Source organism: Sapajus apella, unplaced genomic scaffold (genome assembly GCF_009761245.1).
Source record: "Sapajus apella isolate SASKATOON/1434 unplaced genomic scaffold, GSC_monkey_1.0 scaffold106, whole genome shotgun sequence".
Classification (NCBI taxonomy): domain Eukaryota; kingdom Metazoa; phylum Chordata; class Mammalia; order Primates; family Cebidae; genus Sapajus; species Sapajus apella.
The window spans coordinates 2,600,935-2,620,854 of NW_022437046.1; the positions used below are offsets into that span (position 1 = coordinate 2,600,935).

Here is a 19,920-nt window from a genome sequence, read left to right on the forward strand (position 1 = left end):
TGTTCTAACATCAGATTATGGTAATGGTTGCACAATGCTATAAATTTACTAAAAATCAGCCAGGCAGAGGGGTTCACACCTATAATCCTGATACCTTGGGAGGCCAAGGTGGGAGGATCACCTGAGTCTAGGAGTTCAAGGCTAGCTGGGCAACATGGCAAGAACCTATTATCTGGAAGAAAAAAAAAAAAAAAACTTAAAAATTAGCTGGGCATGATGGTACGTGCCTGTAGTCCCAGCTATTCTGGAGAATAAGGTGGGAGAATCACTCACGCCTAAGAGGTCAAGGCTGCAGTGAGCTGTGATCATGCTACTGCACTCCAGTCTAGGCAACAGAGCAAAAACCCATCTCAAAAAAATAAAAATAGCCAGGCACAGTGGCTCACGCCTATAATCCTAGCACTTTGGGAGGCCAAGGAAGACGGATTGCCTGAGCTCAGAAGTTCAAGACCAGCCTGGGCAACACAGAGAAAACCCATCTCTACTAAAATACAAAAAATTAGCCGGGCATAGTGTGCCTGTAGTCCTAGCTACTCAGGAGGCTGAGGCAGGAGAACTGCTTGAACCCAGGACACAGAGGTTGCAGTGAGCCAAGATGGCACCACTGTACTCCAGCCAGGGCAACAGAGTGAGACTGTCTCAAAAATAAAAAATAAAATAAAATAAAATTGGAAGCAATCAAACATTATGAAGATACTAGACATCAGCAGCGTTCACTATACACTATCTGGTAATTCTAGAGCTTCTAAACCTATGAGGCCACTTAGGGTCAGGGCTGGGGGCTACAGCAATGCCTTCTTTAGCTATTAACCAAGAAAAGGATAGCTTATAACAGGATATACAAGCAATTAGCTCACACCCTTATCAAAATGTCTCTAAAAGAGAAAGCCAGCTGGGTGTGGTGGCTCACACCAGTAATCCCAACACCCTGGGAGGCTGAGGCATGCAGAACACTTGAGGCCAGGAGTTTGAGACAAGCCTGGCCAACATGGTTAAGCCCTGTGTGTACTAAAAGTACAAAAATTAGCCAGGCATGGTAGCGCACACCTGTAATCCCAGCTACTGGGAAATGTGAGGCATGAGTATCCCTTGAACCCTGGAGACAGAGGTTGCAGTAAGCCAAGATTGCACCACTGCACTCAGCCTAGGTGACAGAGAGAGACCCTGTCTCAAACAAAAAAATAAATATAAGAGAAAAAACATATAAGAAATAGAAAAGCGCAACCCAGATGAAGCTACCCACTGCTTTGTCTTAGAACAGTGGCATATGGCTAATATAATGGTATTACACAAATTATTTAACTGTCTGTGGCTTCTATGGGTTCAGTTACTTATCATTTACTACATTCCATACACATTGCTAGGTTCTGGGAATATATAATTCTGATGAGAGAGAGAAAGAGAGATTTTCAATATACTGTGGTAAGTAATGATACTGTTTTTGCTGAGATCAGGTCTGTGAAAACACAGAAGAGAATCAGGTGTCACAGACAGGAGGTAGGATGGGAATGTCAGAGAAAATGTTGCTGAAGAGCTGACGTCTAAACTGAAACTTCTAAGGAGTACAATTAGGAAAGGAAAAAAAATGAACGTTCTAAGCAAAGGGAGCAAAAGCATGAGCAAAAATTTGGAACCATGAAACAATGCTAATGAGGAAAGAATTAGTGATCATTCTATATTACTTACATAATGGTTCAAGGCATGGAGGGACATAAAGTAAAAAATAAAAATATAAAGATTTTTTCATAAAGCTTTAATTATTTAAAGTATGTTACTTTTACCCTTGGTTGATAACCCTCAATTAAGAAAATTATTGGTCTATAAATCTCATAAATCTGGGAACACTACTCTATATGAAGAATTAAGCAAGTGAATCTCTGGCTGACCTATCTTGTAGAAAATGGCTTGATAATGTGACATCTCCCTATATTTTCCTGCCCTCCCCCAAAACACCTGTTGTAAACATTGTTCAAACACTAGCAGTTTATTAAGGATAAAGTAACCAGAATTTACTTTTACAACATGAAACAGAACACCATTAGTGACAGCAAATACTTGCTTTCATTTATCTCAGTCTTGGCATCAAATTCCGAAGTAAAGTTACCAGCAGGCACGGTGGTTCACAGCTGTAATCCCAGCACTTTGGGAGGTTGAGGAGGGCGGATCACCTGAGGTCAGGAGTTCAAGACCAGTCTGACCAACATGGAGAAATCCTATCTCTACTAAAAATACAAAATTAGCTGGGCATGGTGATGCATGCCTGTAATCCCAGCTACTTAGGAGGCTAAGGCAGGAGAATCACTTGAACCCGGGATTCGGAGGTTGCAGTGAGCCAAGATCGCACCATTGCACTCTAGCCTGGGCAACGAGACGGAAACTCCATTTCAAAAAAAAAGAAAAAAGAAAAAAAACAGAAAATGTACCTTTAAAGCAATAAAGTAGGAATGTAGTGAGAGTATGGCAGATTTACAACTTTGCAATACTTCTGTGCACAATCTGAAGTTTGTCAAGTCTTTTCTCTTCTTCCAAAAACGATGCCATATTTATATTTTTCACGGCTTCAAAATATACTGCTAGTTTGTAAGGCCTGCTCTTGCAGGTGGAAGAAAACCGTACACCATAGAATAGAATACTCACCAATTATTTCATGTTTTTTCAATTTGGTAACCTGAACCCAACTTACCTGCTTTACATTGTATCCTGCTTTTGCACTAGTTTCAATAAACATAACATTCAGCTCTTTGGCTTTCCTCTCTCCCTCCTCAATTGACACTTGCCTGTAAAAAAAAACAAAACTTCTTACTTTTGAGACACGATACAGTAAAATAAAGATGATAAAGAAAGCTCTGAAAATACCTTTCCTTGATATAAGGACTGGTTATACAGGTCAGATTAGTTTGAAAATTCATTAATCTGCGACACACTTGAAATTTGTGTGTTTCTGTGTGTATACACTTAACATTTTTTAAAGACTTTTTTTTTTGTTACTGATTTGCTTTTACTTGACAGGGATCATCCTGTAATTTTTTTACTTTTAAAAACTTAATAGGTTGAGGACTGCTTGAGCCCAGGATGTTGAGGCTGCAGTGAGCCATTATCAGGTTAACATGTCACTGCACTACAGCCTGGGCAACAGACCCTGTCTCAAAAAAAGAAAAACCTAAAAACAAAACAAAAACACTTAATAGTTTGCCTCTTTCCCTTAATATTAGACCATAGGCTTTTAGCTTTATAATTCAAATCTTTGTGTAAAATAATTTTTATAGCTAGATAATTTTTGTCAACTTGCTCCTATAATTTATGTAACCATTCCCAAACTATTAGAATGCAATTTGTTTTGAATTTCACACTACTATAAAAATTGTTGCCCTTAATATCTCTGTGCTTAATATTTTATGCAATGCAAATCATTTCCTTAGGTTAGATTTTGTGGATTTCTTTTTTTTGAGACGGAGTTTTGCTTGTTGCCCAGGCTGGAGTGCAATGGTGCGATCTCGGCTCACTGCAACTTCCACCACCTGGGAGGCTCAAGTAATTCTCCTGCCTCAGCCTCCCGAGAGCTGGGATTCCAGGAACCCACTACCACACCTGGCTAATTTTTGTATTTTGAGTAGAGATGTGGATTCACCATGTTGGCCAGGCTGGTCTCGAACTCCTGACCTCAGGTGATCCACCCACCTCAGCCTCCCAAAGTGCTGGGATTACAGGCATGAGCCACTGCGCCTGGCCAATTTTGTGGATTTCTATAAGTGGAGTGAGTCAAAGACATGTATGGTAAAGCCTCTAGATACAAAATATTAGTACTTTAATATTTCTTTTACAAGGTATTTTGTGATGCATTACAATTAGCACTGTGTCTCAAATTGTGAGCTCTTCAAGTGCAAGATTATCTCATTTATATTGGTATCCCTAATGCCTAAGCTGCCAGATACGAATTCTATAAATATACAAATGTTCTAATTCGATAAATTATCAGTTGACAAACCCTGCTTCCTACAACACAGAAACCTGGGCAATGGAAGAGAATTTCTACAAGCTCCTATCTGCCTGCATGTGTGCCCTTATATTGTACCTCTAGTCCTAATACTACAGAAGAATTGTCCTTATTCTCAAAACTTACACCTATGTATTAGATCCCATTCCCTTCTTGCCTATAAGAAATTATTCTAGAATTCTCCACTCCCTAAAAACAAGAACATTCTCTTACATAACACTCCAACTTAAGATTTTACATTTGCTTGTTTTATCTTCTCATTCTCTCTGTGTATATAAATTTTCTGACACTTTTAAAAAACCATTTGAGAGTAAATTGCCAATATGCAGACCTTTAGCCCTAAATTTTTCAGCAGTGTGAATTTCCTAAAAACAAGGACATTCTCTTATACAACCACAGTACAATTATTAAATTTGGGAATTAACATCAATATCATACCATCATTGAACTTATAGGACATTATTCCAATGATGTCCTTTACTGCCAATTATTCCAATGTGCTCTACGGCAAATTACATACTTCTTTGAAAAGAAACTTTCTCAATTATTTGGTTATCCTGAGGTACTCAGAATACAGAGGGAGGGAGAGGAAAGGAGGATAAATGCTCAAGTCAGTCTCTGGCATCTTCCAAAGGTGAACAATGAGTTTTCTCCCTATTATCATAACTCATGGATTTAAACAAATTTTACAGTAATTACTGATTTTCAAATTTTCCTACAGTTTGACCAGTAGAGCTTTTTTGAGTTGGCTCTCCTGAATCTGATATAACCCCAATGGTCTTCCTTGATTTGTGATACATGATGTTCCAGGCCCACTGTTTACATTTTCTGGCCCAGATGCCAAACTTGTCATTTCTTCAAGTAGCCCTGGTTCCTTTGGAGAGAAATGGTATTTATATACAGTACTGTGGGCTCATTCCTCCTGGTTTAAGTCTATTCAGTAGATAGAGCTAGAAAATATTTAAAAATTTCAAATGCTAAAAAATGTAATAAGGCCAGAAGTGGTGGCTCAGGCCTGTAATCCCCGCACTTTGGAAGGCCGAGGCAGGTGGATCACAAGGTCAAGAGATCGAGACCATCCTGGCCAACATGGTGAAACCCCATCTCTACTAAAAATACAAAATATTAGCCGGGCGTGGTGGCGGGTGTGTGTAATCCCAGCTACTTGGGAGGCTGAGGCAAGAGAATTGCTTGAAACCAGAAAACAGAAGTTGCAGTGAGCTGAGATTGCACCACGGCACTCCAGCCTGGCGACAGGGCAAGACTCTGTTTCAAAAAACAAAAAAAGTCATGAATTCATGCTTATATTTGTTATTTATATTTAACTTTATTAATCTTATAGCTGTATTTCCATCTCCCATGTCTAAAATCTCAGTTCCCAAAGACAATTATTAAGCAAAGTATTCATTATTTTATGCAGAATACACAAAATGATTTTAAGAATACCCAACATCATCACCAACATGTTTACTACAAATAGTAAAGATGTGGCTGGCTGTGGTGGCTCACGCCTGTAATCCCAGCACTTTGGGAGGCTGAGACAGGTGGATCATTTGCGGTATGGAGTTCGAGACCAGCCTGGCCAACATGGTAAAACCCTATCTCCACTAAAAACATGAAAATTAGCTGGGCATGGTGCTGCATCCCTATAGACCCAGTTACTTGGGAGGCTGAAGCAGGAGAATCACTTGAACCAGGAGGCGGAGGTTGCAGTGAGCCAAGATCACGCCATTCACTCTAGTCTGGGAGACAGAGCAAGACTCAGTCTTTAAAAAAAAAAAAAAAGTTAATTTGTTTTTGAGACAGGGTCTTGTTCTGTTGTACACATGAGTGCAGGGCAGGATTGTAGCTCACCATAACCTCAAACTCCTGGCCTCAAATGATCCTCTTGCTTTGGCCTCTTTTGGGAACAGAGGTGTAAGCCACCATGGCCAGCCTAATTTATTTAAACTTATAATTTATATTTCTTTTTAGGTCCTGATTTATAGTTTATTGATTGTACAGGTCCCAGTCCCTCATTTCAGCCACTCATGGGCGCACTAATCGAGACTCAAAGGTTTTCTGCTCAAAGGCATACATGCACAGGAGAGCACTTCCGCTAGGCATGCATTTACCAGCTGGTATCTCTGAAGCAGCCATTTCCCTTCAGACTCTGCGGGCACAACCAGTACTTAAAAGATGGACATACAGCACAGTGGTGTGAGGGTTGTATCCTCTACCTCTACCATGCTCTGCCTCCAGGCCCTGCTGCAGCTTCTGGAGGTATTTGATGCTGAGCTCCACAGCAGCAGTCCAGCTGGGATGGTAGAACAGTAGGGTCCCTCATTTTGTTTTGGGTAATGTGCATATACATATGTATTTCTCTCTTAAGTAAACTATACCATATGTTACGTACTACTTCACTTTGCATTTTTTCACTTAGTCATATATCCTTAAGATTCACTCCACAGTAATATATACATTCTTCATTCCTTTTTTTTTTTTTTTTTTTTTTTTTTTTTTTTTTTTGAGACAGAGTTTCGCTCTTGTTACCCAGGCTGGAGTGCAATGGCGCGATCTCAGCTTACCGCAACCTCCGCCTCCTGGGTTCAGGCAATTCTCCTGCCTCAGCCTCCTGAGTAGCTGGGATTACAGGCACGCGCCGCCACGCCCAGCTAATTTTTTGTAGTTTTAGTAGAGACGGGGTTTCACCATGTTGACCAGGATGGTCTCGATCTCTTGACCTCGTGATCCACCCGCCTCGGCCTCCCAAAGTGCTGGGATTACAGGCGTGAGCCACCGCGCCCGGCCCTCTTCATTCCTTTTTATACCTGTTTAGTACTCCTTTAAAAGGATGTTTGTTTCTACTTTGGGTGAAATGGAAAAAAAATAAAAATAAAAGGATGTTCGTAAGTTTGTCAAACCACTTCCCTTTTGTGGGCACCTGGGTTGTTTACAGTCTTTAGCCATTACAAACAGTGCTAGAAGTTACAAATAGAGCTATAGTAAATAGACTTGTATATATGTCATTTTTTTTTTTAGACGGAGTTTCGCTCTGTCGCCTAGGTTGGAGTGCAATGGTGTAATCTCAGCTCACTGCAACCTGTACCTCCGGGGTTCAGGCAATTCTCCTGCCTAAGCCTCCCGCGTAGCTGGGACTACAGGCGTCTGCCACCACGCCCGGCTAACTTTTGTATTTTTAGTAGAGACGGGCTTTCACCGTATTGGCCAGGCTGGTCTCAAACTCCTGACCTTGTGATCCTCCCGCCTCAGCCTCCCAAAGTGCTAGGATTACAGGCATGAGCCACTGCGCCCAGCCTGTCTTTTTTGTATTCTTACCAATGTTATCTTGAGGAGGTTCCTAGAAGTGGGATTTCCAGGTCAAAGGCTAAATGTCTATGTTAGATATTGCCAAAAATCAACTCTCTCTCCTACGCAGGCAACTGCATTGCCTCAGCAATTTATGAGAGTACCTGTTTTCCTTGCAGCCTTGCTAGCAGAGGATTTCAACAAACTTGAAATTCTGGCAGTCTGAATCTGAGGCAAAAATATTTCTCAGTGTAGTTTCAATTTGTATTTCAGTAAAAGCAAGATTGTTCTTCTTTTCAGATAGTTAAGAGCTATGTTACTTTCTCCATGAACTGTTCATGTTTCTAGTCATTTTTTTTCTATAGTGCTATTTGTCTTTTGCCTTCTCTATTTTTAGAAGCTTTTTTCTTTTCTTTTTATTTTAAATTGATTGTTCCAGAAAGTCTGGGGAGAATACTGATTATTCTACAATCAGTCCTTACTTCCTCAGGATGAATTCCCAAAAGATACACCAACCATTGCATTTTCGGGGTAGTTTCCAGAAGAGATTTAAGTCTGTTGCCCAATGGAAATATCTGCTCTTTGCAGTTTGGACTCATTCTGTCTTTCTCCCTAGACTGCTCAGCAGGATAGAAGCTTTTTATATATTTGGGATATTAGCCATTTTTTATATGATTTACAAACACCTTTCCGTAGTTTGCCATTCACTTTGTTTATAATGTTTTATGTAATCAAACTTATTAACACTTTCCCTTATTTTATGTCATAGGATTAGTATCAATAAGAACCAGAATTCAGGCCAGGCGCAGTGGCTCACACCTGTAGTCTCAACATGTTGGGAGGCTGAAGTGGGCGGATCATCTGAGGTCAGGAGTTTGAAACCAGCCTGACCAACACAGTGAAACCCCAATTTTACTAAAAACACAAAAAATTAGCCAGGTGCAGTGGCGCACACCTGTAATCCCAGCTACTCAGAAGCTGAAGCAGGAGAATCGCTTGCACCCGGGAGGTTGCAGTGAGGTGAGATCCCTCCACTGCACTCCAGCCTGGGCAACAAGAGTGAAACTCCATCTGAAAGAAAAAAAGAAAAAGGAACCAAAATTCAGTTAGTCCTTATTTTATTTTCACAATTAAATCTCTAATCCCTTTAGAATTTGTCCTAGTGTAATATGAGAACTTGATCCAATTTTATCTTTTTCTGTACAGTTAACCAGTTACTCCAATCAATTTTTTTTTTTTTTTTGAGACGGAGTTTTGCTCTTGTTACCCAGGCTGGGGTGCAATGGCGCGATCTCGGCTCACCGCAACCTCCGCCTCCTGGGTTCAGGCAATTCTCCTGCCTCAGCCTCCTGAGTAGCTGGGATTACAGGCACGTGCCACCAAGCCCAGCTAATTTTTTTGTATTTTTAGTAGAGATGGGGTTTCACCATGTTGACCAGGATGGTCTTGATCTCCTGACCTCATGATCCACCCGCCTCGGCCTCCCAAAGTGCTGGGATTACAGGCTTGAGCCACCGCGCCCGGCTACTCCAATCAATTTATTACATAGTTCATTTTCTCCAGTGATTTGAGGTACCACTTTGAAACTTATTTTCCATATGAAACTGGGTCTGTTTCTAACATTTCTACTTTATTCCACTTTTCCGTAACTATTTGTGCACCAAGACCACACTGTTTTAATTATAGAGGCGTTATGTTTTTGTTTTTAAGACAGAGTCTCACTCTGTCACCCAGGCTGGAGTGCAGTGACAGGATCTCAGCTCACTGATCTCCACCTCCTAGGATCAAGTGATTCTCATGCCTCAGCCAACCAAGTAGCTGGGATTATAGGCATGTGCCACCCAGTATGGCAAATTTTTGTATTTTTAGTAGAGACAGGGTTTCACCATGTTGGCCAGGCTGGTCTCGAAATCCTGGCCTCAAGTGATCCACCTGCCTAGGCTTCCCAAAATTCTGGGATTAGAGGTGTGAGCCACCACGCTGGCCAGATTTTTCTTTTACTATTATTAATATAAATAGGGTCATCTTGTTCATCTTATCTTATAACTTCAAAGGTGAGGGAGCAATCTGTCTTGAACTCACTATAGTGAGATTTTCAACCCCACCGCTTCAGTGTGACTACTTGTCAACATTAATAACCTCCAAACTTCTAAATCCAATGATTAATTCTCAGTCTTAATTTGGTTTGACCTTAAAGAGCATTTGACATAGTTAATAACTGTCTTCTCCTTAGAACATTTATTTTGAGTTGGCTTTCAGAACACTGTATCCTCCTGGGTTTCTTCTGTATCCTTCTGGTTTTCTTCTTCTGGCAAAAGAAGTAGGAAGAAAGCCAGGAGGATACAGTGTTCTTATTTATTTATTTCTTATTTATTTCACTAGTTCCTCTTCATGTCCTTAACTTCTCAGTCAGTGGATCTTAACCAGGGGCAATTTGGAGAGAAACGTTGGTTGTCACAACCTGATTACGTATGTGCTACCGGTATCTACTGGGTAGAAGCCAAGGATATTGCTAAATATCCTAAAATGCACAGGACAATTCATTACAATAAAGAATTATCTGGCCGAAAATGTCACAGTGCCAAGGTTGAAATACTCTGTTTTAAATAAAGAATGCCCTAAAACGGTCAGGCGCAGTGCCTCACACCTGTAATCTCAGCACTTTGGGAGGCCGAGGTAGGTGGATCACAAGGTCAAGAGATCGAGACCATCCTGGCCAACATGGTAAAATCCCATCTCTACTAAAAATACAAAAAAATTCGCTGGGTGTGGTAGCGCACGCCTGTAGTCCCAGCTACTTGAGAGGCTGAGGCAGAAGAATCGCTTGAACCCGAGAGGTTGCAGTGAGCCAAGATAGCACCACTGGACTCCAGCCTGGCAACAGAGCAAGGCTATGTCTCCAAAAAAAAAAGTCATAAAACAAAAAAAAAAAAAAAAAAAAAAAAGAATGCCCTAAAATGTACTCCTTGGTGTTCTTCTCCATCTATAATTACTACCTTGTTGATCCCATACAGTCTTATGGTTTTAAATACCATCTATATGCTGATGACTCCCAAACTTATATATCTAGCCTGGACTGTTCCTCTGAACCCCAGACACGGATCCAACTGCCTATCTGACATCTTGACTAAGATTTCTAATGGCCATTCTACACTTAACAAGACCAAATCTCGGGTCATATTCTCTCCCAAAACAGCTCTTTAAACAGTCGTTCTTATCTCAGTTAATGACAGTTACTCAGGCCAAAAATCTAGGTATCAACCCCGACTATTCCTTCATTCATACTCCACATTCTACCCATCGGTATGTATTCCATCCACTGCATAAGTATATCCTGATAGCTCTATCTTCAAAATATATCTGAATTTAACCACTTATCACTGTATAAGCTATCATTGTCTTAGTCCAAGTCATAATTTCTCGATTGGATGACAGACTGGATTAGTCTTTTTTTTTGAGACAGAGTCTCACTAATGGCCAGGCTGGAGTGCAGTGGCACGATCTTGGCTCACAGCAACCTCTACCTCCTGGGTTGAAGCAATTCTGCCTCGGCCTCCTGAGTAGCTGGGATTACAGGCACGCACCACCATGCCCGACTAATTTTTGTATTTTTAGCAGAGATGGGGTTTCACCGTGTTGGCCAGGCTGGTCCTGAACTCCTAATCTCCAGTGATCCACCCGCCTCGGCTTCCCAAAGTGCTGGGACTACAGGGGTGAGGCACCATGCCTGCCCTACCCTTTTCATTTCAATAGAACAAACAGTGATCCACGAAGTTACTCCTCTACTCAAACCCTTTAATATCATTAAGAGTGAGCCCTTACTTTGCTGTACATGATCTGGCCTTCATTTGATCTATTTATTTGTTTGCCTTATTGCCTACTACTTTCTATCATCCTTTTTTTTTTTTTTTTTTTTTTTGAGACAGTCTCTCGCTCTGTCACACAGGCTGGAGTGCAATGGCATGATCTCAGCTCGCTGCAACTTTCGCCTCCTGGGTTTAAGCGATTCTCCTGCCTCCGCCTCCTAAGTAGCTGGGATTACAGGTGTGCACCACCACACCTGGCTAATTTTTGTATTTTTAGTAGAGACAAGATTTCACCATGTTGGTCAGGCTGGTCACAAACTCCTGACCTCGTGATCCGCCCACCTCAGCCTCCCAAAGTGCTGGGATTACAGGCGTGAGTTACTGCGCCTGGCCCCATCATCTTTTATCCAGTTATAAAGGTCTCTTTGCTGTTCCTTGAATCAGCTAAGTGTATTACTGACTGTGATGGCTAATGTTGAGTGTCATCTTGATTGGATTAGAGGATGCAAAGTATTATTCCTGGGTGTGTCTGTGAAGGGGTTGCCAAAGGAAATCAATATTTGAGTCAAAGGACTGGGAGAGGCAGACTCACCTTCAATCTGGATAGGTACAATCTAATCAGCTGCCAGAGCAGCTAGAATAAAGTAGGCAGAAGTGGAAGGACTAGACTGGCTGAGTCTTCCAGACTTCATCTTTCTCCTGTGCTGGATGCTTCCTGCCCTCGAACATTAGGCTCCCAAGTTCTTCAGCTTTTGGACTCTTGGACTTACACCAGTTGTTTGCCAAGGGCTCTTGGGCCTTCAGCCACAGACTGAAGGGTGCACTGTCAGCTTCCCTACTTTTGAGGTCTGGAGACTCGAACTGGCTTCCTTGTCCCTCAGCTTGCAGATGGCCTATTGTGGTACTTTACCTTGTATTTGTGTGAGTCAATACTCCTTAAAAAATTCTCTTTCGTATATACATATATCCTATTGGGCCTTTCACTCTTGAGAACCCTAATATACTGACTCAGAGATTTTTTTCATTTTCTGAGCCCTTTGCCTACAACCTTCCCCCCTCAAGATAGTTACATAGTTAACCTCCCCCTCTTCATAAAGTCACCAGTCACCTTCTCGTTGAGGTCTTCCATTGCCAACCTATCTAAAATTTCAAATCCTTCCTTAGCATTTCATGTCCCCTTTCCCTGCTTCATTTTTCCCTGTTAGCATCTATCACTATCTAATATATTACATATTTTATTGACTTATTTATTGTCTGGATTGCTCTCTGTGATAAAGGTTCCTTGAAGATTTGTCTTTTGTGTTCACTACTGTATGCTAGTGCAGAAGCATCTGGAACATAAGTGACACCAATAAATATTTCTTGAATGAGTGCTCACTAGTCTATAAAGCCTATACATGGAGGATTCAGGACAGAAATCCTTACTGGTTTTAGATTCCTGATCATATCCACTAAGGTGGTCCTAATAAAGTAGCTGGAGGTTAACTACAGTAATGGTCCCAATTGTGGTTTGACTATGTCAGATGCACCTAGGAAGATTCTTCAAAATATAGATTCCTGGGCCCTACTGCAGGCTCACTAAATCATAGTATCTAAGGGTAGTACCAAAACTTCTAAAACTTAAGTCTTTTATTTACTCTCAAAGAAGGTTAATAAAGATATTTAACTTTGCGCCGGGCGCGGTGGCTCAAGCCTGTAATCCCAGCACTTTGGGAGGCCGAGGCAGGTGGATCACGAGGTTAAAAGATCGAGACCGGGGGCCGGGCGCGGTGGCTCAAGCCTGTAATCCCAGCACTCTGGGAGGCTGAGGCGGGTGGATCACGAGGTCTAGAGATCGAGACCATCCTGGTCAACATGGTGAAACCCCGTCTCTACTAAAAATACAAAAAACATTAGCTGGGCATGGTGGCGCGTGCCTGTAATCCCAGCTACTCAGGAGGCTGAGGCAGGAGAATTGCCTGAACCCAGGAGGCGGAGGTTGCGGTGAGCCGAGATCGCGCCATTGCACTCCAGCCTGGGTAACATGAGTGAAACTCCGTCTCCAAAAAAAAAAAAAAAGATCGAGACCATCCTGGTCAACATGGTGAAACCCCATCTCTACTAAAACTACAAAAAATTAGCTGAGCATGGTGGTGCGTGCCTGTAATCCCAGCTACTCAGGAGGTTGAGGCAGGAGAATTGCCTGAACCCGGGAGGCGGAGGTTGCGGTGAGCCGAGATCACGCCATTGCACTCCAGCCTGGGTAACAAGAGTGAAACTCCGTCTCAAAAAAAAAAAAAAAAAAAAAAAAGATATTTAACTTTGAATTTTTTGTTTTGATTAAAATATATTCTTCTGACTACAAAAGTAATCAATTTTTCAAAGATGAATCAATAAAATCGTCCACAATCCCACTCCCTTCCCCAAAAGAACCACAGTTAAGTTTCATGTATTCTTATTCAGATTTTTTCTAATAGAGCAAACAAATAAATCACTACCATCTTTTTTTATTTTCTGAGACCGAGTTGTACTCTGTCACCCAGGCTGGAGTGTGGTAGTGTGATCTCGGCACAATCTCAGCTCAATACAACCTCCGCCTCCCAGGTTCAAGCAGTTCTCCTGCCATAGCCTCCCGAGTAACTGGGATTACAAGTGCATGCCATCATGCCCAGCTAATTTTTGTATTTTTAGTAGAGATGCCGTTTAACCACATTGGCCAGGCTGGTCCCAAACTCCTGACCTCAAGTGATCTGCCCACCTCGGCCTCCCAAAGTGCTGGGATTACAGGCATGAGCCACCTTGCCTGGCCTACCATCTTTCTTTAAATAGAAAAGATATTGTGTTATACACACTGATCAAGTGTTTTTCTAAGCTTCATGTGTTAGATATATGTTAAAACATCAATAAATTCCTCTCATTCTTTTTAATGGCTACAAAGATATAAATAGTATAAAATACTATTTAAATATTTGAATACTAAATACTAATATTTAAATATTAAATAGTATATATAAATGGTATAAATAGCATTTTATACTATTTATATCTCCAATCTACTACTGTTGGACATCTAGATTGATTTTTATTTTTTAGTATTACAAATAATGTTGCAAAACAGTACAGTCACCTTTTCACATTTCTGTGGGACCATCTGTGAGATATTGGGTCAATAACGTTATTTTAAATTTTAATATAATCCAACTGTTTCCCCCAAAGTTGTATATACATTTTCAGAGCATGAGAGTTCTTATTTATTCAAACTCTTAACATTACTGAGCATTTAAATCTTCTGAATCATGGTCGATCTAATAGGTGAATATGCTCTTTATGTATTCAAACTTATCAATCTTTCCCTTTACGGCTTCAGGATTTCATGTCATGCTTATAAAAGGTCAAAATATAAAGATGATAAGAAAAATTAAGTCTTTTACCCATTTGAAAGTCATTTCAGTGGAATGAACAAGCTCTGTTTCTCTTAAACATGAGCAGTTGAGAGATGATAGTCTGGCAAAGATTACCAAGAAAGATGGTAATTTCAAAGGAGCTGACAAATGTTACCTTAAAGAAAAATTATTACAAATATAATTTGGGGTTGGGCATGGTGGCTCACCCCTGTAATCCCAACACTTTGGTAAGCCGAGGTGGGTGGATCACCTGAGGTCAGGAGTTCAAGACCAGCCTGGCCAACATGGTAAAAACCCATCATTACCAAAAAATATAAAAATTAGCCAGGTGTGGTGGTGGGCTCTTGTAATCCCAGCTACTTGGGAGGCTGAGGCAGGAGAAATCACTTGAACCTGGGAGACAGAGGTTGCAGTGAGCCGAGACTGTGCCACTGCACTCCATTCTGAGCAAGAAGAATGAAACTCTGTCTCAAAAACAAAACAAAACAAACAAACAAACAAAATATATATATATATAATTTTGATAAGTTCCTATCATTTGGGTACTCAACTGAAATGTTAAGCAATAAAAAAAACTAATCCTATAACCATCCTCCTCAGATGACTCTGGCTATAGAGGGAAACAATTCAGATATACAAGTTTTCTATTTAAAAATGACGGTACTGGCCAGGCATGGTGGCTCACGCCTGTAATCCCAGCACTCTGGGAGGCTAAGGCAGGTGGATCACAAGATCAGGAGTTCAGGACCAGCCTGGCCAAGATGGTGAAACTCCATCTCTACTAAAAATACAAAAATTAGCCAGGCATGGTGGCAGCTGTAATCCCAACTACTCAGGAGGCCGAAGCAGGAGAATCTCTTGAACCTGGGGTTGGGGGCGAGGGGTGTGTGTGTGGAGGTTGCAATGAGCTCAGATCACACCACTGCACTCCAGCCTGAATGACAGAGTAAGACTCCATCTCAAAAAAAAAAAAAAGAAGGTACCTAAGATGAAATCACTTTGAATTTACTTTTAAATTAAGAAAGACTTTTTTTGCAACTGTACTACCAATTCTTTTTTTTTTTTTGGAGATGGAATCTCACTGTATCACCCAGGTTGGAATGCAGTAGCACAATCTCTTGGCTCAATGCAACCTCTGCCCCCGGGGTTAAAGCAATTCTCCTTTCTCAGCTTCCCGAGTAACTGGGATTGCAGGCTCCTGCCATCACTCCCGGCTAATTTTTATATTTTTAGTAGAGATGGGTTTTTGCCATGTTGGCCAAGCTGGTCTCGAACTTCTGACCTCAGGTGATCCGCCCACCTCAGCCGCCCAAAGTGCTGGGATTACGCGCATGAGCCACCACACCCGGCCTGTACTACCAATTCTAATTTAAGTGCCATAGGCATAAATGGGCTTGAAATCTCCACAAGTCTTTTAATACTGGATTTCTTTGCAACATTTGAATTAATATCACAAGTTCATTACCTAAATTTCAATATCCATCTCATGAATAAACAAATAATAAATAGTAAAAGCTCTTACTATTAAGTAGTATGGCCAAAACTATTTAAAGCAGAAAGAATATGCAGTAAATCCCTTAAGAATGCTGAAAGCAAATATTCAAGCCAAGGGTTCTACAGTGAATGTTAATATACTTTGCATCCTGTGACTTGAATATCGCTTTGCTCATTTGACTAAGGTATCACAATCAAGCTATTCAGTGCAACTACAGAGTCTGGCTCAACCACACAATTAAAAAAAACAAACACCTAAAAAACAAAATCCCACACCACTGAATTATAATGAATGTTTATAAGAAGACTACTAAGAGTCTGCATCTAATCATTATGAATAATTTTTAAAGATAAGGTTTCTTTTGCAAAGGGTTTGCTCTTTAACAAAACACTATCCATGCTTATGAGATCTCAAAAAATGCAAAATATTTACTGGCTTCATGTCTAAACAATCTTGCACAAGAGTTATTTACACATGGGCTTAAACAAAATAAAATTCATTTTCCATTAAGGACTGGGTGTTTAATGTTTACATTTGTATTTCAGGTTCCCATGCTAAAGAAAAGTAAGGGGAGGACATAAACTTAAGGATTAAGCATGTCTCCTCTGAAATAAGTTTTCATTGAACAAAAATAAAAGGCTACATAACACAGAAATCAAACATTACACAAACATAAAATAACTCCATACCTCTTGTCAGCAAGATCTGTTTTATTTCCTACTAGCATGATGATAACATCACTTCCTCTTTCTGTTCTGACATCATCAATCCATTTTGTAGTTTGTTGGAATGAGTTAACGTCTGGCATAGGAGGGTAGACAGAGAGATTAGTGTTGTTGAAAAATGCCTCCCCAGGTGGTGGGCACCTCCCTCCAAAAAAGCCCTCAAACTTGGAAGGGGTCTGGCACATTAGTACCCCACTTTTAATGTGCCTGCAACATAACTCCATTTTATCTGATTACAACTGTCAGCAATTTAAACAAATTACAAGAATTAAATCTTCAAGGTTCCTTTTAAGAGTAGTTAAAAAGTTTTTTGAACATGACCAAATGAGCACAATGTAGTATTTAATTGGGAGAAAAAAAAAAACTTATTGAAATATAAGGACAGCTATGGCAGATAATATGGTGTCACATTGCCACAATGCTTTTTTGATCACTTACACATACCAAACGTGACAAAGAAAGCATTTTCAAAAGTATGTCAGCCAGTAAGTCCCAACACATCCAGAAAATTTTTAAAGCCTTTCAACAGCTTTCAACACCACTGTTTGCACTGTTTCCTCAGTTTGTGATCACTTTAACCTAAAGTTTATTTGTTTAATGCACCAGAAACATTTGCAACAAAATTTATTTTTTCTAGGGTTGGATTCTAAGTAGAGTACTTCAACACTTATTACAGTAGCTAAAGAAAACAATATACTACTATTATTTTAATCACATTAGTGGAATTATAAAAAAAAAATACACCAGGTTTCACTTGCTTTGGTTAAAGTAAGCACAAACATTTTAAAGCTACAAAACTTGTCAATGCACAATATGAACATACTTCTTTCTTTAAAACAAACAGCAACCCAAAGTAAAGGTGCAAAGGAAAAAAGAATGCATATAGCACCTATCTCAAAAAAAAAGTCCTTGAATGCAATCTTCTAATTTTGCCAGCACAATTATTCTTTATTAGATATGGCTCCAGACTGAGGAGATATCAAAAAATGTATAGTAACAGTATTACTAGTCAAAATGAATAGATCCTTTGTCTATGTAAGATTTTTTTTTTTAGCCCAAGATACCACATCTGTGTAGTGTGGTAAATTTTTTAAAAATTTAAAAAGAAAGCCCCTTTTAAAAAACTTAAAAAGGTCTGGGCACGGTGGCTCATGCCTGTAATCCTAGCACTTTGTTGTTGTTGTTGTTGTTTTTGAGACTGAGTTTCACTCTTGTTGCCTAGGCTAGAGTGCAATGGCACCATCTCGGCTCACTGCAACCTCCACCTCCTGCGTTCAGGCAATTTTCCTGCTTCAGCCTCCCAAGTAGCTGGGATTACAGGCATGTGTCACCACAACTGGCTAATTTTATATTTTTAGTAGAGACGGGGTTTCATCATGTTGGTCAGGCTGGTCTCTAACTCCCAACCTCAGGTGATCTGCCGTGGTTGGCCTCCCAAAATGAGGGGATTACAGGCGTGAGCCACTGTGCCCAGGCTAATCCTAGCACTTTAAGGCTGAGGCAGGAGGATCACTTAAGCCCAGGAGTTCAAGACCCTGGTTTTCCTATAAATTATAAACCACTATATGGAATAATGTTTAATATTGCCTAATGTATGTCATAAGCCAATTTACAAAGGCAATTTCAATCACAAAGCATTTTCTTGTCAGTCACCAATACTTCATGGAAAATTTACAGTCATTTAAAAGGCCACAGGCATTATTCAATCTTCAGGAAAAAAGAAAAAGACTACTAGCTGTTTCATCTCTCATTTAAAATTTTTTTCTTGGAGGGAAATAAAAGTGTAATTTGTTAGCAATAAAGTCAGTCAGTCACAAAACCAAAATATGATTCAAATAAAAAAGATTAATAAAAAACTATGTATTATGTTTTCTCTGTCTTCCTCTACAGAGAGAGAATGGCTGGAAGGGGAAAGCAGAGAAAAGCTGGCTAGCAGAAGCTTGTAATAGCCTCAACAGAAACCCTGGAGGATTTGGAAAACTTGGCAAGACACTTAAATGCAGATTATTTTATTTTAGAGAAATCTGAGATCAAATTAAATGAAAAGGAGACATTCCTCCAACTATAATTATGGTATGGCGTAGGAATAACAGGATACTGAGAAACCCTTGAAGAGAATTAGTAATTGAACCCAAAAGAAAATTCTGGGGCAAAAAACCTGGCACAGTTAGATATAAAGCACATTGGTACAAACACCAAAGCAAGTATTTCTGACCTGGCTGGTATGTGATTTACTATGATAAAACTTATTTTTACACGCCAGTAAGGAAAACAAGCACAAGACAAGAACATGCATGCAGCTAAGCTAAAGGTTGAAAGAAGATTAGAAATGCATAATTCCCCCCACTCACTTGTGATATCATAAACAACAACTGCCACAGTGGAGTCACGAATGTAGCTAGGAATCAAGCTCCTGAACCGCTCTTGACCTGCTGTGTCCCATAATTGCAATCGTACCTAACAACAAAATCAGTCAAACAAGCAAGAAAAATATGAAAGGTCAACCCATTGCAATATACCTACTTGTAATATCGTAAACTACTACAGCTGCAGCAGAGTCACGGATGTAACTGGGAATGAGGCTACGGAAACGTTCCTGACCCGCAGTATCCCACAGCTGAAGCCTGATCTGTGAGATGGGAAAAAATAAATAAAAAAAAAAAAAAAAAAACAAACCAAACTAATACTAAAAAGAAAAAAGAAACAATGCTTTTTTTTTTTTTTTTTTTTTTTTTTTAAGGGAGAGGGTGGGAAGGAAGTAGAAAGAAGATTCATGCAAGAGGTTGCAGGGAGTGAGGAATGAAAATAACACAAAACTCCTTTTTCAAAAGGGAGAAATATTAAAAAGTTGTGTACTCTGAAAGTAAATGGCTGGAAAATGTCACTGGGAAAGATTTCACAGAATCAGAAATATGGCTTCCCTTTTTCCCTACTTAAAACTTATTTGAATCCCTATGTCTTCCCAGGTGGTGAAAAGTAGACTGTTGATGCTTAAATACAGACAAAAAAAACAAAAACAAAAACAAAAACCAACTAAGGTAAATGTCAATGAGCAGCCCAAGCTATCAGAGTAAAGGACTTAATGCTTCTTTGAAAGCTCTCAAGCTAAACTGTGTCACTTTCCTCTAGAACACTTTGAAATTGGGTCTTTACTGTGCTTGTACTTCTCCCATACCTTTCTCGTGTGTGTGTGTGTGTGTGTGTGTGTGTGTGTGTGTGTGTGTGTGTG

General features: G+C 40.1%; 1 protein-coding gene across 2 annotated transcripts in view; it reads right to left on the reverse strand.

Annotated features, from left to right (window-relative positions):
• RAB6A (RAB6A, member RAS oncogene family) overlaps positions 1–19,920 on the reverse strand; it is a 102,804-nt gene that overhangs the window by 26,331 nt on the left and 56,553 nt on the right. Inside the window, exons 4-6 of one of the 2 annotated variants that reach the window (XM_032259023.1) lie at positions 19,043–19,148; positions 16,656–16,767; positions 2,684–2,777 (exon numbers count right to left, since the gene is read on the reverse strand). In XM_032259023.1, coding sequence (XP_032114914.1) covers positions 2,684–2,777; positions 16,656–16,767; positions 19,043–19,148 — 312 coding nt within the window. Of the gene's footprint in view, positions 1–2,683; positions 2,778–16,655; positions 16,768–19,042; positions 19,149–19,214; positions 19,321–19,920 lie in introns of both variants that reach the window. The other variant, XM_032259024.1, reaches the window with a different exon arrangement.